This window comes from Gossypium hirsutum, chromosome D09 (assembly GCF_007990345.1).
Source record: "Gossypium hirsutum isolate 1008001.06 chromosome D09, Gossypium_hirsutum_v2.1, whole genome shotgun sequence".
Lineage (NCBI taxonomy): Eukaryota > Viridiplantae > Streptophyta > Magnoliopsida > Malvales > Malvaceae > Gossypium > Gossypium hirsutum.
The window spans coordinates 33482658-33501633 of record NC_053445.1 but is presented as its reverse complement, the minus strand read 5'-3'; the positions used below and the strand labels follow the sequence as shown (position 1 = coordinate 33501633).

The following is an 18976-nucleotide window of genomic DNA, read 5'->3' as shown; positions in this document are numbered from 1 at the left end:
GCTATGTTGCCGTGTCCCATGCATATTATGATATTTATTCATCATTATCCACTAACCCGACCTAAATCCAAATGCAAACCCTGCCCTGCTCTGCTCATTTTGTTTTCTCAACCCTGGACCTCAGCACTTGCCACTCACCCACCCTAATGAAGTACCCAACGTAATTCGATTAATGATTGCAAATATAAGATATTTGCTTTCTTTTGCAATTGGGCTATTCAGATAAATTAGACCTACCTGTCCACCACTACCACTATACCGCCTGAAGCAGCATTCGGCTCTAGACTCGAGACCCAGCTAACACTTTTTGTTATCAAGAATAAAAAAACAGCTTTTTCTTTTCGGGAGCAAATCGTCTAACTAATCCCACCGACTCTACTAGCTAAATTGAATCCCAACTTCACTTAATTATTTTCTAAAATTCAATATTTAATAAAATTTATTCAAATTTCAATATTTATAATATTTTCCTATAACCCTTTCTCAGCCTAAAAAACCTAGTATTAATTTCTAATGGGTATTAGACCAATGTAACAACCTCATTTGTCCCTTTTCATTCATTTTCAGTTCTTAATCTTGAGTAGGTACTATTAGGTCATTGTTATGTTCATGTTTGATTAACTAAATATAAAATTATTTTTGGTAATAAAATTATCAATATATAATATTATTTATCACGATATTTAGTGTTTTATATTACTTTCTTTCATTTATTTAGTCGAACTATCAAAATTTATTATTCTTATAAAAATTTATTCTATTTTTTATTCTTTACAACACAACAACTTAAGTTTTATGATATTTTATTTTACTCATAATTTAATATATTTTTCTAGTAAAGTAGTTTAAATAAACTGTGATTGGAAAATAATAATAAATAGTTAGGAGTTAGGACTTCTCTTTAATAAAAACATTTTGTATTAAACAATATTATTTGTTATCATTTAAATATAAATTTGACCAATATATAATAAATACATCGAAATATTAAAATTTTCAACTTATAATAAAAAAAATATAATTGAAACATTACTTGAAAACATATCAAAGAATGAGATAATTGAAATGGTTATTAGATTTTATTATTATTAGCGGCGCTTTTTCAAAAACGCTGCTAAAGGCCCGAGCACTAGCGGCGCTTTTTCGAAAACGCTGTTAAAGCCCCAAAAACTCAGAAAATGGTGTCGTTGGGCTTAGGTTTTTTGCGGCACTTCTCAGAAAACGCCGCTAATGCTTATTTCTAGCGGCGTTTTCCAACTAATGCTCGATCTTTAATGGCATTTTTAGAAAAGCGCCGCTAATGCTTGATTTTTAGTGGCATTTTTTATCCAAATGCCGCTAAAAGCCTATTTTGGTATAGTGAATGGTTGTAGTTGTAAGTGTTAGAAACATAAATAATTGGATAATAGAAAAAAGAAAAATAAAATAATGTTATTGCTTTGAGGCGTGTACAACATTTTTCTTAAGGCTTTTATATGTCTTTAAAATACAACAAAGTCTTTTAACACTCCCAACAGAACCGTGAAAATGACTAATAGAAAAGTTATTTATATATACATTCAATAAGTGCATCTTTCCATAAGATATCCATTCATGAGGACATATGTTTAATGAAACACTCTTTTTCGTAAGATTGTATTGTTTTAAAAAACAACTTTACATTAATATACAACTTTACCCACAGAAGTTATGTTTTTAGAAGATAACTATTCATTAATAATTATAATTTATTAGACTTTTTAGATAATTACCTACTACTAACGGCCAGTCCATAAGACATATTATCATCCCAAAATCTGCAATTTTAATTAGGAATCATTTGGTTAATCGGGAAAACAATGAATAAGTTTTTTTAATCACGCTAGTAAAACAAGGAGTATTAATTAACACCAACATATTTGCCACATGAAAAGAAGATCTAAGGGTTAACCAACTGTTAAAGTTAGTTCCCATGCAACCAGCTTCCCATGCAAAGGTGGCCATGCAAGATGACGTAGCAGGCATTCGAGCCTTGGTCTGCAAGAGCGGAAGCCTGAAGCTTGAAGTTGCCGATCCACTTGCCATTTTTTAGTTGCATTTTGATTATTTTGTAATCTAGTTCATGTTGAACTAAGTAGGTAAATGTTTTGATATTGATTGACTGAAAAATCAGCAATGCAAGTTGTACAAGCTAATCTTGTAAGTTTCAATGCAAATTAGTGGTGTTAGGTAGTTGATTAGGTGATTACTTGTTTGTTTTGCTTGTTGACTGATATATGTAATGGCTTGATGCCTTGTTGATGAGTTAATGAAAAATATCAGCTCCTTTCATTCAAAAACTCTCTCTCTTTTATCTTGTTTTTATTTGCATTTGTTTCTGTTCTTGCTTCTGAGTTTGTTTCTTCAGCAAGGCTCGAGGCTTGCTATCCAAGCAAAATTGAAAACAGTTTGATGTTTCCTCTTTGCACTAACAATTGGTATCGAGAGCTTACTTCTTAAGGGATCTGTTATACAAATCTATGGCTTCATCAAACTTTTCACCAGCTGCACCTCAAGTCTTCAATGGAGAAGGCTACCACATATGGGTGGTCAAAATGAAAACCTACCTGCAGGCTTTTGATCTGTGGGAGGTGGTCAACTCAGATGTTGAACCAAAGCTATTAAGAGCCAATCCAACAGTGGCTCAAATCAGGCAGCATGCTGATGAGAGAACCAAGAGGCATAAGGCCATGTCTTGCATCCAAAACTCAGTGTCAGATGTGATCTTCACAAGGATTATGGCCTGTGAGACTCCAAAACAGGCCTGGGACAAGCTTAAGGAGGAGTTTCAAGGCACTGAGAGGACAAGACAACAACAGCTGTTGAATTTAAGAAGGGATTTCGAGAATCTGAAGATGAAGGAAGAAGAAACAGTGAAGCAGTATGCAGATAGAATCATGGCAGTGGTTAACAGTATAAGGCTCATTGGTGAGCACTTTGATGAGGCAAGGATAGTGGAGAAAGTCCTCTCCACTTTGCCTGAGAGATATGAGGCCAAGATATCCTCTCTAGAGGACTCAAGAGACCTTGCAAGCATCTCCTTGACTGAGCTAATTAACACCTTTTATGCTCAGGAACAAAGAAGAGCTAGCAGAGCTGAAGATCACCAAGAAGGTGCATTCAATGCCAAGGCCAGAGAAGCCTCGAGCACCAATGCTCCAAGAGGCAAAAAGCCTTGGAAAAGCAGGCCTAAGCCTGATGCTGCAAGGAGCGATGACCAGCCCTGCAGACATTGCAAGAGGCCAGGTCATCCAGAAGACAGATGCTGGTTCAGGCCAGATGCAGTATGCCAACACTGCAAGAAGAAAGGTCATGTTGAGAGGGTTTGCAAAAACAAAACCAAGCAGTGGCAGAGTCAATTTCAACAACAAAAGGTTGAAGCTCGAGTAGCTGATGACAGTAGTGATCAAGAAGAGCAAGTCTTTACTGTTTCTTGCTTAGCTGCTGAGAAGAAATGCTCAAAAGGATGGTTATTGGATAGTGGTTGCACTAACCACATGTCACCAGATGCCTCCTTGTTTAAAACCTTGGATAGAAGTTGTAAAACCAAGGTCAAGGTTGGAAATGGTCAGTTCATAAGAGCTGAAGGAAGAGGAGAGGTGCTGATATGTACTCCTACAGGTAACAAAATTATTCCAAATGTGCTTTTGGTGCCTGAGATTGACAGAAACATTCTCAGTATAGCTCAATTGCTCGAAAAAGGCTATTCTGTTGTGTTCAAGGACAAACAGTGCCACATTACTGATCCAAGTGGATCAAGCCTTATGACAGTCACAATGACTGACAAATGCTTTGAGGTGCACTGGCCAAATGACTCAAAGTCAGCATACACAGCCTCTGTTGATGATTCCAAACTTTGGCATCAAAGGCTCGGGCATGCTAACTTTAGATCATTGGCTCGAATGGCCAAAGAGGGCTTGGCAGAGAACTTCACCAGCTCAGTGGAGCATGATGATGTGTGTGAAGTTTGCAAGATGGGGAAACAGGCAAGACTGCCATTTCCTACAAATTCAGCTTGGAGAGCTACTGAAAGACTGCAGCTGGTGCACTCTGATGTATGTGGCCCGATGAGGACTGAATCACTCAGCAAAAATAGGTATTTCATCCTCTTCATTGATGATTTTACAAGGTTTTGCTGGATTTTCTTCTTAAAATACAAGTCAGAGGTAGCTCAAGTGTTTGTGAAGTTTAAAACTGCTGTAGAGACAGAAACAGGTTGCAAGCTGAAATCGATAAGGTCTGACAATGGCACTGAGTACACTTCAGCTCAGTTTCAAGCCATTTGTAATGATGCTGGTATCAAACACCAGCTCACAAATGTCTACACACCTCAGCAGAATGGGGTATCAGAAAGAAAGAACAGAAGCTTGATGGATATGGCCAGGTGCCTGCTGTTTGAGAAGAAACTGCCCAAGACCATGTGGGCCGAGGCAGTAAGCACTGCTGTCTACCTTCAAAATAGGCTTCCTACCAAAGCCCTTGCATCCAAGACACCTTTCGAGGCTTGGTTTGGTTTCAAGCCTTCCTTGGCACACCTGAAGGTGTTTGGTTGCCTGTGTTATGCACAAATACCAGCAGCAAAGAGAGACAAGCTCTCTGAAAGGGCTCAACCAGGCGTTCTAGTAGGCTATAGCTCAGTTAAGAAGGGCTATAGGGTGCTGGATCCTTTGACAAACAAAGTCCAAGTGAGCAGAGATGTCATCTTTGATGAGAAGGCTTGCTGGAATTGGGAAAAGAGTGAACCAGAAGCTGCTTCAGAAGACCTGGTGCCTAATCAAGCTGAACTCGAGCAGCTTGGTCCTGAGATGGATGTTGATGATGTTCCTGTGAGAGGCACAAGGCCCCTAGATGAGATTTATGAAAGAGCACAAGTTGTTATAGCAGAACCTAGTAGTTTTGAAGAAGCTGAGGCAGATGAAGGTTGGAAACTAGCTATGGTTGATGAAATCAACATGATTGAGAAGAACCAGACATGAGAGCTGGTTGATAAACCTGCTGGAAAAAAGACCATTGGAGTAAAATGGGTCTATCGAGCAAAACAGAATGCAGATGGCAGTCTGAACAAGCTGAAAGCCAGGCTTGTTGTCAAAGGATTTAGCCAAAGGTATGGTCTAGACTACCTTGAAACTTTTGCTCCAGTAGCCAGGCTTGACACAGTCAGAATGATAGTTGCCTTAGCTGCTCAACATCAGTGGACCATTCATCAGCTTGATGTTAAGTCTGCATTTCTCAATGGTTTCCTGGAAGAAGAGATCTACATCGAGCAGTCTCAAGGATTTGTGACCACTGGCAAAGAACACATGGTGTATAGGCTAAAAAAGGCCTTGTATGGCCTGAAGCAGGCTCCTCGAGCCTGGTATGCTCGAATTGATTCCTACTTGCTCAGTTTGGAATTCGAGAGGAGTGTCAGTGAACCAACATTGTATGTGAAGAAAAATCAAGCTGAGACTCAGCTTATCTTGTCACTCTATGTTGATGACTTGTTAGTAACTGGAGGAGACAAGAACATGCTACATGATTTCAAGAAGAAAATGATGAAGATGTTTGAGATGTCTGACCTAGGCAGAATGAATTATTTCCTAGGAATGGAAGTGAAGCAAACAGCAAATGGAATCTTTCTCAGCCAGAGTTCCTTTGCTATAAAAATCTTAAACAAGTTCTCAATGAAGAACTGCAAGCCGACAAGCACACCAATGGCTGTTGGAATGAAACTATCAAGACAGGAAACTGGTGAACCAGTTTGTGAGACTATGTACAAGAGTATCATTGGTAGTCTACTATATTTGACTGCAACAAGGCCAGATATTATGTTTGCAGTTAGTGTGCTATCTAGATAGATGAATTGCTGCAAGAATCAGCATTTTCAAGCAGCTAAACGAGTGCTAAGGTACATCAAAGGCACCATTAGTCATGGTGTGATGTTTGAAAAAGCTGAAAGTATGAAGTTGATAGGCTATGTTGATAGTGATTGGGCTGGATCATGTGATGACATGAGGAGTACATCTGGATATGCATTTAGCCTTGGCTCAGGCATGTTTTGCTAGAGTTCTAAGAAACAAAGTCTGGTGGCACAATCAACTGCAGAAGCTGAATATGTTGCTGCTGCATCTGCTGTGAATCAAGCCATATGGCTTAGAAAAATCTTGGCCGATTTAAACCAAAACCAAGAAGAAGCAACAGAGATTTACTGTGACAACAAATCTGCTGTTGCAATTGCAAAGAATCCCATCTTCCATGGGAGAACCAAGCACTTCAATATCAAGTTACATGTTATAAGGGAGATGGAACAAGCTCATGAAATCGAGCTGGTTCATTGCAATTCGGAGGAGCAAATTGCGGATATTTTTACCAAGGCACTCAATATGTCAAGATTTGTAAAATTAAAAGGGAAGCTAGGTGTAACCAGCATAGAAACTAAGGAGGAGTGTTAAAGTTAGTTCCCATGCAACCAGCTTCCCATGCAAAGGTGGCCATGCAAGATGACGTAGCAGGCATTCGAGCCTTGGTCTGCAGAAGCTGAAGCCTGAAGCTTGAAGTTGCCGATCCACTTGCCATTTTTTAGTTGCATTTTGATTATTTGTAATCTAGTTCATGTTGAACTAAGTAGGTAAATGTTTTGATATTGATTGACTGAAAAATCAGCAATGCAAGTTGTACAAGCTAATCTTGTAAGTTTCAATGCAAATTAGTGGTGTTAGGTAGTTGATTAGGTGATTACTTGTTTGTTTTACTTGTTGACTGATATATGTAATGGCTTGATGCCTTGTTGATGAGTTAATGAAAAATATCAGCTCCTTTCATTCAAAAACTCTCTCTCTTTTATCTTGTTTTTATTTGCATTTGTTTCTGTTCTTGCTTCTGAGTTTGTTTCTTCAGCAAGGCTCGAGGCTTGCTATCCAAGCAAAATTGAAAACAGTTTGTTGTTGCCTCTTTGCACCAACACCAACTTAAACCGGCAATCATTGAATTTTACAACAATGGGGATAAAATTTTGACAGCAAAATGCATACAAATGTGACCATCTTTATTATCTTGGATATGGGTCGGTAATGGAAAGCTTATTTTCTGAGACTACCGCAATTTCGTTTCCGGATCGACTTGATGTTGTTTCCTCTGAATTTAAGTCCTCTGACAGTTGCATCGCCGATTGAGTTTTGCTGTGCATAAAAAATGCAGGTTCTAAGGGTAGAGGGAGAGTGGTAGAGTCGCTAGTAAGCATTAGAACAACCGCACCCATGTTTGGTCTTTGAGCTACATTTTCTTGAACACATAGCAGTCCAATGTGGATGCATCTCATCACCTCTCTTCTTGGACCATCTCTTAAACTGGGGTCTACAAGATCAAATGCTGTCCCAGCCTCCCAATTTCTCCATGCCTGCAGGGTTTTAATTCATGCAAAATGAAAAACTCTACCTTCTTTTAATGCATAACGTCCAGAAGATTTGGATACTTACAAAGCTTAGAAGATCTTCTATATTGCTCCCATTATGAAAAGCACTGTTCTTTTGACCACTTAAAATCTCCAAAACTAGTACACCAAAACTGAAGGTATCTGATTTAACCGAAAATTGACCATGCATGGCATATTCAGGTGCCATGTATCCACTACAAATCAATTATTAATATAAGAAAAATTAATGAATTGTAAGGTTCATGTGATTAGAGTGACAATGCGCATCAACCATGTATCAGCTAAGATGATGTTGTAGTACTTACTATGTTCCCACAATTCTACTAGTAGCACCTTGAGTTTGATCAACAGCACACAATCTTGCCATGCCAAAATCTGCAATTTTGGCAGTCATCTCTGCATCTAATAAAATATTGCTGGCTTTAAGATCTCGATGAATAATTCTTAATCGAGAATCTTGGTGAAGGTAGAGAAGTCCACGGGCAACCCCTCCTATGATTTTGTATCTTCTCTCCCAGTTCAGATACGCTTTTTTAACTGGATCTACATCACCGTAAATGGACAAATCCGAATTAATGAAATAAAACAAGGCTGTTGACGTCTACCTACAGTAATACAGTGCCATATCATACCAAATAAGAATTTATCCAAACTTCCATTAGGCACAAACTCATAGATAAGAAGCCTTTCATCTCCTTCAAGGCAGAAACCTTGGAGCCTAACTAAATTCCTATGCTGAAGATTGGCCATTAAATGAACCTCATTTTTGAATTCAAGGTCTCCTTGTCTAGAATCTGAAGATAACCTTTTCACTGCTATTAATTTTCCACCAGCAAGCGTGCCCTGACAAAATAGATTTCGCGTGGAATTAATCTATGTTAAAATTAATAAATAATTTTAATAGTTTATTTAAATTTAAATGAAATAAATATATAAAATAAAGCTATTTATTTAATTAAAAATAATTAGGATAACTTACAATTGAATTTTTAATTTTTTAAAAAAATTACAACAAGCATACGTTTAATATATGGCTAAAACAAAATATATTAATTATATATCATTTTGAAATTGTACATGAGATATAAATGATAAGAAAATTTAACAATTTTTAACAACATGGCTATCGTTAGTAAACAATTATTATTAAAATAAATTGTTAATAAAGGTGTTACACAAGATAACATTAATAAAAGATTGACAGTTTTGTAATTATAATTGCAAAAATTACATAGGCTATTAATAAAAATAAAATAAATTTAATATTTACAAATATTTTTTTCTAGCACAATATTGTAATATAATTTTAAGTTTTTTAGATTATTTCAACCAGGGGCAAAACTAGAAAATTTTTTTAGGGATCAAAATTAAATTGTAATTTTTACGATAGTAAAAATACAATTTCATCATTTTAATAGTCTTTATCTTTATAATTTTTAAAGGATTAAATCAATTTTTTATTATTTTTAAGGAGACCAAAGTACAATTTTACTTTTATTAATTATCATAATACTTACTTAGGCATTAAGTTAAGGTTTTTAATTTTTTTTATCACTTAGTCAATAATCAAGAACAATTAAATGACATGTCAATGTAACATTTATCAGTTCTATATATAAAAAAATATAACATCCAATAGTTGAATGACTAAGTCCAAACTTCTCAAATGCTTCTTAAATAGTTGATAACAAAGATGCTATAATAGTGCATAATTGATAATATACACAATATACAATAAAATTCATAATTAAAAATATAATTATAAAATAATAATATACGGTAAATAGCATAAAAATAAATCATACAGAAAAATTAGAAAATATTTATTATAATAAAGATGCTATAATAGTGCATAATTGATAATATAGGAATATATTATTGGTTATATACCATTTTTTTTAATATGGAAGTGTAATTGCTTTTTATGCTGTATAATAGGTTAATTCATCAAGATGAAATATGAATTTTTTATTAATTCGTTAACTCACAATTAATTTTTAACATTTTTGCTTTCAGATGTTAAAATTTTTATTAAATAAAATTACTAGCAAAAAATTAAATATTTTGTAAAGTATCTATATTATATTAATTATTTGATAATTTTTAAAATAAATACTTATAAATTAATAGTAAATGATATATAATATAATAAACAATAAAATTTTGTAATCAATAATTAAATAGAGATAAACGTAGTAATAAATAATTTACAATACACACGTAAAAACATATAAGGATAAAATAATAATAAATAAGATACAAATAAATCATTGATAATAGAAGATAATAGTAAATTTTATAATTTATATTTTTATATAATTTATTAATTAAGTAAAAAATTATAAATATATATTCATATTGAAAATTATAGTCTTAACAAATTAACTTACAATAATTAAATTATCAGTTATATGTTTTTTTTTAAATTATTACATAAAATTAATTGGAAAATTTATTATAAAATAGTATAATATTCATATTTTAAGTAATTAACGTGTAAATGCAAAGAAAAAAATTAAACATAAAAAAATTAAATATATATATATTTCATTGTACGCGCTAAGGTTTTTTTTTTATATCTTTTTCTTTGGAATTGAAATTTAAAATTTATATTAATTGTAATGTAATAAAAGTTATTTTAATTATTCTTTTATAAAATATTATTAAATTAAATTATTTATAATTTGGTAATATTAGTATAATAGGTGTAACTAAAACTAGCATATGTCTCGCTAAATGGTCATTGTATGAAATTCTGACCTACAAAATTTCAAATTTAACTAAATATACTAAAAATCAGATGGAAAACTTAATTTATCATTTTTCTATTAAAAAATCCTTTCACTATGCTAATAAATTTATCATCTGGTGCAATATATATTGATGTCTTACCTTATAAACTGCTCCGAATCCACCTCGGCCAAGCTTATTTCCATCATAAAAGTGATCTGTTGCAGCTCTAATGGTGTTGAAATCATATTGTAAGGACTCTACAGTTGAGATTTCATCCACTACTTCCGTTGCTTCATGCTCTTCAGATTGGAACAAATGAAACAAAAAACAAGTAAATTGTAGACTCAGTTACAACATTGCAACAGAAAGAAAACCGATAAACTGATACTTTTACTTACTTTGAGGTTTCAGCTTTGCCTTCCTCAACCTTAAAATAACGAAGATGCAGATGGAAATGAGGAGTAAAGCAAAAGCAGCAGCCGAAATGGATATGATAATAGTAGTTCCAGATGAATTACTGTCGTTTTCTGCAAAATTTCAAGTGTGTCCTTTATGAGTGAAGACATAGTGAAGTTTGGATCTCCCCAGTTGCATAAACAAAAAGGATATGGAAGTATCTTGATATTATGGAGAAACCCTTTTCTCTTTTCATAGACATGCGATGCATCTCTTTATACAAGATGGTCATGGTGACTTGATAAAACAAAGAAGAGAAGGTACCTGTTGTAGTGGGAGAAGAAGGTGGGGATGCTGTTGATGGTGGCGGTGATGATGGTGTTGCTGCTGTATCAGAAGCAGTAAGATTATAGAAGCGTTCAATCTCAAACCTAAAATTACAACTAGGCCTATATACCCTGCATCCTTGTTTTCTGTCACAATAATTTGGGATTTCTCCAATGGCCTGTGACATGCAAGATTGGCAAACCGTGTCTTCCAAATCAGGCGTGCATTGAACAAGCGCATATATTGTTAGGGAAGGTATTCGCGCACTTCCTGTTGCAAACTTTCCAAGGGATGTCCCCGTTGAAGCAATGTTTGTTAGGTTGTCCATTAAAGAACTCACGGCCTGATTGAAAGCATCTACGTTCGTCACGTTATTTAAATTCCACATGTAAAAACTAGGCGAGGTTTCTGCAACACCAAGGATGGTACGATTTGTGTAGCGGAACATGCAATAGTCATACCATATAATCGCCTCTCTTTGGTAAGGGCAGCGGTTTCTGAGCTCATCGTTTGCGTTATTGATGCAGGTGAAGCAATCACTTGAGTTCACATCTCCTCTGCAAAGTGCAAGTGCGTTGGCTATGTTGGAGCCTTGGCCTGATGAAAAATTGTAGAACCCGTTTTCATTTGATGTACTGAGGGTGAAAGACGAAAGCAGTCGGTCGAGGTTCGCCTGGTAAGTGCTGTTTCTGGTGAAGTTACCATTGAGGTCTAAACAAAAATGGTATAGAGGCTCTTGTTGAGCAACGGTAACAGTAAGAAAGAATGCAATGGTTAAAGAAGAGAACAAAAACAACCATGGAAGATCCATTGTCATCCTTAATGTAGAATTTTGAGAATATATTATAATGATGGATGCTCCTTCTGTCACCGAGTTGGATGCTTAAAACCTTTATGATATAGGAAATTAGGAATTGGACGATAAAACTGTAAGAATTTTCTTAAAAGATTATTAAAATGCAGGGTTGATGCAGACTTAACTGATCATAAATTTCCAAGAAAGCCACTTGGCTGTGGATTTGGACAAGTCTGAAATAAACAAGTGAAAGTCAATTGTTGATTACTTCATAAAAGAAAAATCTTTGGTTTGAAAAATAAAACAAGTATGTGGAAATATGCAGGAACTAGGAAGTTTCCTTGGGTTTCAAGGGAATAGCTCTGGTCGCGTGATCATTAACTCTACGATCTAATATTAAAAAAGATGGTATTACTTAAACAAACACTGAAATATTAAAAAAGAAGACGACAAAGCTAACTATTTTGGAAACTAGCATGTTTGATTAAATTAGAACACGTCTCAAAGATGAAAGTATAACCTCTACTTTAGAGCTATAGATATTGTTGATGTGTGGGATCAACAAGGAGAAGATACGGAGAAAGATATGGTGGAGCTGACGGAGGTCAGTTCACTCTGTTTGGGTGGAGAACTAGAGAGTAGAAAGAGACTGGAGAAGGCTGAGGCGGTAACTGGAAGGAGATTGACCAACTGTAGGCAAGTATGCTAGAGGCTATTTATAGGTGAGGTCCCATGCAAGATGGTGTTAATGTGACAGACTCGCTATTAGGTCATTATTATATATGGGACAAATTGGGGTGGATGTTTTCAATGAGATGAATATGTCTTTAATGTGACATATCCTGTCATTTGTTCTGATTTGGGGTATAGAGCAGTTGAACTCACGTAGGGTTTGGTGACCAAAAGGATCATGTTAGGGATCGACCTGATTAAGCAGTAAGTGAAAATAGCGGAAGAAACTAAGAAATTGAACACACAAATTTAACATGGAAAAACCCCTCCAAAGAGGATAAAAAATCACGAACAAATATAATTTTACTATAATGGCAAAAGAACGAAGAGTACAAAAGATGGAGATAAAAACTAAACACCAAAAACCAAAAAATAAAGAACCCTCAAAACGTAAACACAAAATTCTCTAAAAGTGTTATGAGTTCTAACCTCTAATGGGTGTTGACACCATTTTTTTGATAAAAACGGGGTCGAATTACATTTTAAAAATGAAAACAAATACAGGATTCGCCACCAATCCTTTTTGAGAAGGTGTGATTAGGTCACCTCGAAAAGTGGTTGTGTTTAATAAACAATTTGATTTTATTAAAACAACGATTTTGGTCCACGAAATTCAGAAAAACGGGTTCGGGAGACGGTTACGTACGAGGAAGGATTAGCACCCTCGTAATGCCCAAAATTGGTACCTAGTTGATTAACTAATGTCTTAGTGTCGAAGATTGAAAACTTTAAAGAAATTTAAAATACGATCCTTTATTGAAATGCTACAAATTTCAAAAAAAGGGCATATTTCACATTAATCGATGAAGAAAATTATATCCCGTAAGTTAGGATACAATGCCTTGAATTCTCGATACGAGAATAAATACCGAAATATTTATTTATTTTGAAAGATAATCGATCATCTCGGTTTTAAAAAAAAGAAGATCATATTCCATAAGTTAGAGCACGATCTTTTATTAATTTTCGAGAGTATCACAAATTTTTGCTTTAAAAGGTTCATATATTTGGATTTGTCAAGAAAATCAAAACCCCGTAAGTTAGGGCACTACCTTTTCGAATATAAAAATCGAAATTTTGCTTATTTTAAAGTCATAATTTATCGAGTAAAATTAATTTAACACGAATTGGTAGAAATAAAATACTGTGCTAATGTGCATAACAAAATAACAATAAATGCGATAATGTCAATAAAATAATACGAGCCAAAACTAAACAAAAAAAGATAAATAAATAAATAAAGACAAATCAATTATATATATACAATAACAAGTAAATTATAAATAAATAAGAACTAAAACATTTTTAAGAAATAATAATAGACACATAAATAAATAAATATTAAATAAAACAATTTCATAATAATAAAATAAATAAAAAATATAGAAACAAAAGGAAAATATAAAAAGAAATACAAAAAAAGAAAAAAAAGATAGTTTTAAATACTAAAGTACCTAAATAGTAACTATGTATTTAAAAAGATAGTAAAATATAAAAATAAAATAAAACAAAATATATACAAAAAATAATAGTAATAATAGTATTACATTAATTAATTTAATAATAAAATAGCAAAAATAAATAAAAGGGGGGGGCAAATTGAACTTTAAAACATAAATTCGGGGCAAATCTAAAATAAATAAAAGGAAAATGACCAATTTGAATGCGTGAATAACAAGAAGGGACCAAATAGGCAATAATCGCCACCCTCCAAAACGCACAGCTTCAATGGACCAAAATGAAACAAAAAAAAAATTACACGGTCAAATTTAAAAAAATATATTTTTTTTATAAAAACCAATTTTTTTTAAAAAAAAACTTCATTCTGCACCTTTTTAAAAAAATTTTGGAGAGTTCTCTTCACTCTCCCTCTCTTCTCCTCTGACCATGGGTCCGGCCATTGGTCGTCGCGCTAGCCACCGGTCACCGGTGACAGCACCATCGTCCACGGTGGCCGAAAAAGCAAAAACTCATCTTTTTTATTCATTTTATGTGTAGAACCCCGATTTAGGGTTAAAATGGCCAAAAAGCCTTCAAAATTCAAAAAAGAAGCAAAGGAAGCCTTCGTCTCCACTTATTTCTTTGGCGACCATTTGATGAACCCCCAAGGGTCCGTCGGTCTTCCAAGATGGAGAGCGAAACGCCGGCAAAAGGTAAAGATTTGGTTTTTTTATTTTTATTATTTTTAAAAATAAAGGATGAAAAATAAAAAGTAAAAAAAAATCTGATTATAAATTTTTTGTATTCGATTTTCTTCGTCTTTTCTTCTTTTTATTTAATATATAATCTTATATATATATGCTAAAAAACGAAAAAGAAAGAAGTAAATCAGGAGACAGAATAAAGAAGAGGAAAGAAGAACACATTTTCTTCAAATTTTTTATTTTTTTATTGATTCATCAATATTTTTTTGTATTTTTTCAATCAGTTTCCTCTCCCTTTTTCTTTACAATATGTTTAGCTTTATAGCCGAATGAACAGAAAAGAAAAGATTCAATATTTCCTATTGTTTTGTGTTGTCTGATTCTCTTTTCCCTTGTTGCGTGTTTGCAAGTGCTTGTGGTAGAGTTGCAGCGGTAGCAGAGGGCACCAGACGCACATGGCAGAGCAGGTCACGCGGCGCTTGGAGTGGCAGAGGTGACAGTGGCATGCGACTAGGGTTTCTTTTTTGGCTGAAAGTTTTTTTCTTTAAGTTGTGGGCTAGGGTTTTTACTATTGGGCTATTAGATTTGTTTAAATTTGGGACTGATTTTGTTTCGTAATTTGGACTATTATTGGGCCCGGGCAAATTGGGCTGATACAGCTGCCCTTCTTTGCTTGTTGTCATGTAACGAGAACAGAGCAAAGACTAAGAAAAACCAATTTTGTCCGGTCTCGCCGATTATTGACATGTTCTGGTGCTTCTCTTCTTCAAGTAGCTTCCTTTCAATCCACCGTCTCTTGTTACTTCAATCCACTCCACTGCACTTCAGAGAGATACGGCTTGTAGCTTCAATCCACTCTGCTACAACTTTAGGGGGACAAGATTTTGGTTTTAGTCTACTCTACTGCAACGTCAGGGAGATAAGATCTGGTACTTCAACCTACTCCACCATGATCCCAAGGAAATAAGGTCTAATATGATAAGATCCGCTATCAACAGTCTGTTCCACTACATCTTTAGGGAGATAAGACTAGATGCGATCTGCTCTACTGCAACTTTAGAGAGATAAGATCTGTGGTTTTAATCTGCTCCACTGCAACTTCAGGGAGGTAGGATTGGCTTCTTCTGTCTGCTCCACTGCAACTTCAAGGAGATAAGACTAGATGTGATCTGCTCTACTGTAACTTCAGAGAGATAAGATATGTGATTTTAATCCACTCCACTGCAACTTTAGGGAGATAGGATTGGTTTCTTTTGTCTGCTCCACTGCAACTTCAGGGAGATAAGACTGGATGCGATCTGCTCTGCTGCAACTTCAAAGAGATAAGATCTGTGGTTTTAATCCGCTCTACTATAACTTCAGGGAGATAGGATTGGTTTCTTTTGTCTGCTCCACTGCAACTTCAGGGAGATAAAACTGGATGTGATCTGCTCTACTGCAATTTCAGAGAGATAAGATCTGTAGTTTTAATCCACTCCACTGTAGGGAGATAGAATTTGTTTCTTTTGTCTGCTCCACTACAACTTTAGAGAGATAAAACTGAATGCGATCTGCTATACTGTAACTTCAAAGAGATAAGATCTGTGGTTTTAACCCGCTCTACTGTAATTTTAGGAAGATAGGACTAGATGCGATTTACTCTACTGCAACTTCAGAGAGATAAGATCTGTGGTTTATAGCTTTAATCTTTTTAATTACAATGTCGGGGAAGCAAGATTCACTGTTGTAGCTTCAATCAGTTCTTCTACACCGCCAAGGAAGTCAGATTTGCTGTTGTAGCTTCAATCTTTTTAACTGCAATGTTGGGGAAGCAAGATTCGCTGTTGTAGCTTCAATCTGCTCCACTACACTGCCAGGGAAGTAAGATTTGCCGTTGTGGCTTCAATATTTTTAATTGCAATATCGAGGAAACAAGATACGCCGTTGTAGCTTCAATCTGTTCCACTGCACCGCCAGGGAAGTAAGATTCCCCATTGTGGCTTCAATCTTTTTAATTGCAATGTCAGGGAAGTAAAATTCGCCGTTGTAGCTTCAATCTGTCCCACTGCACTGCCAGGGAAGTAAGACTCACCGTTGTGGCTTCAATCTTTTTAATTGCAATATCGGGGAACAAGATTCACCGTTGTAGCTTCAATCTGTTCCACTGTACTGCCGGGGAAGTAAGACTCGCTGTTGTGGCATCAATCTTTTTAATTACAATGTCGGGGAAACAAGATTCACAGTTGTAGCTTCAATCTGTTCCAGTGCACCACCAGGGAAGTAAGATTCATCGTTATGTGTTCAATCTTTTTAATTACAATGTCGAGGAAATAAGATTTGCCGTTGTAGCTTTAATCTATTCCACTGCATCGCCAGGATTCGTCGTTGTAGCTTCAATTTGTTCCACTGCACCACTAGGGAAGTAAGACTCGCCATTGTGGCTTCAATCTTTTTAATTGCAATGTCGGGGAAACAAGATTCGTCGTTGTAGCTTCAATCTGTTCCACTGTACTGCCAGGGAAGTAAGACTCGCCGTTGTGGCTTCAATCTTTTTAATTACAATGTCGGGGAAACAAAATTTGCCGTTATAGCTTCAATCTGTTCCACTGCACTGCCAGAGAAGTAAGACTCGCTGTTGTGGCTTCAATCTTTTTAATTGTAACCTCAGGGGTATGAGTAACTCCATTGATCTGCTGTCTGGGGAACATGACCTGTAAAGTCTATTTTATGAACCTATTTAGTTTTAGTGTTTAGGATGTCATGATTAGAATGAATCAAATGCTCCTAACTAGATATATATGTATGATATTTGCATGAATGCAGAATGTCATTTTACAAGAATGATCCCTTTTTAATGCTTAGGTTGCCATTGCTTGGTGTTCATTAGGGCTTTATCACCGACACGTCAGAACGCCATCTTATTCGGCTGGTATTTCTAAAGAAATACTCACAGATTACCCCCACTATAATCCTCCAGATTCAATCTACTAGGACATAAAATTCGTACCATCTTCCTCCAACTGTAACCCAAGGGTAGAAATCCTTTGCTATCATAATTCAAGGATACAAAATGTGAAACTCTTTAGTCCTTTACACCAGTCACAGGGTGTTATACCAAATGCCTATGCATAAATGAAAGATTCTCTTCTCCGAGAAAACTTCTTCTTATCGCTCGGTGATCATTGCTTGTTTGTTCATTGAAGCCTTGTCACCAACACGACATCTTGTCATTTTGTTCAATCAATGTTTGGACAACAAAATCTAATAGGATAGTCTTAATTTAGACTTTTCCTTCTTAGACATTTCAACCTTTAAACTTGGTGTGTTCTAAAAAATAGTCTTGTTTCAGGTTCTTATATTATTTAGAAACTTCTAGGGTAATATCCAAAATTTCCCTTGTGAAAGTATTATTAGTCCATTAATCATTTTTCTAATGCAACATGCTTGCAAAAGATCATAACGATGGATAAAATAAAATTAATTTAGGAGCATAGCTCGAAATAAATTATCAAGGATAGCAAGAATAAAATAGGAATTGATTGGAACATGTATCTTGAAAAAGAATGAAATATTCCAAAAACAATAAACTTAATATAAATAATATAAATATTAGGTACCCCAGATATCGCAGCTTGAACTTCTCTATACAAACTCTTTGAAAGACCATTCTGAGTTTGACATGTGTTTAGGAGATCTACAGTACTTCGTCGATGCCCCAAGATGTCGCCTACCCTTTCCAGTTGATTCCGGTATAGCAAGATCACCACATGCCTAAACCTGATCAAAATTTGAACTGCTCTGATCAATATTTGAGCCACCCTTTTTGGGTTTTCAACTCAAATCCCATTTGGTCTCAAGGTGTCCTTTGCAGGTTTTCACCTTGGCCTCTCATTTTTTTTCCCTTTTATTATCATTATTTTTTATATGACTCAAAGCGCCCTTTGTGGGTTTTCACCTTGGTCTCCCTTTTTATTTTAGAACTTAATACGTCATTTGTGGGTTTTCGCCTTAGCCTCTCCTTTTTCTTTTCTTTTTCTTTTTTTCTTCTTGTGCTTTTTTATTTAAATATTTTTTTATTGAATCTGAACTCATAGGATTAGACATGTTCTTGTTATCCCTTCTGATCAAAATTAACACTTTTCCAGATAAGGCCTTCCACATAAGGTCCTTCTCAATTTGGCATTCACTTTCTTATGAAGTTCTTTTTGTATAGGAAGGATCTCCTTCCCTACCGGGTCCCTCTCATAGAATCCTCTAGGGCGAACTTTTTTACTCGCATCATTTGCTTTTGGCACATTTGACCATGATGGATAACTTTGAACATTCCTTTTCAATCAGGCTAGATTCAAAAAACTCAGAAAAAAAGAATCTTGTCTTCAATAGGAAAAACTGCAATAAGCCCAAGAGACTGCAAACTTTAGGACGACATGATGTTATTCT

At 35.1% G+C, this 18976-nt stretch overlaps 1 protein-coding gene across 1 annotated transcript; it reads right to left on the bottom strand.

Annotated features, from left to right (window-relative positions):
• Nucleotides 1–6792: 6792 nt before the first annotated feature.
• On the bottom strand, nt 6793–12369 carry LOC107891807 (putative receptor-like protein kinase At4g00960). Its single transcript, XM_016816727.2, has 7 exons — nt 10883–12369; nt 10561–10689; nt 10322–10461; nt 8062–8272; nt 7735–7972; nt 7473–7623; nt 6793–7393 (listed from the first exon to the last, which is right to left on the bottom strand). Exons 1-7 carry the CDS (start codon nt 11700–11702, stop codon nt 7046–7048), a joined length of 2037 nt encoding a protein of 678 aa, XP_016672216.2. The 5' UTR covers nt 11703–12369; the 3' UTR covers nt 6793–7045.
• Between the last annotated feature and the right edge of the window lie 6607 nt (nt 12370–18976).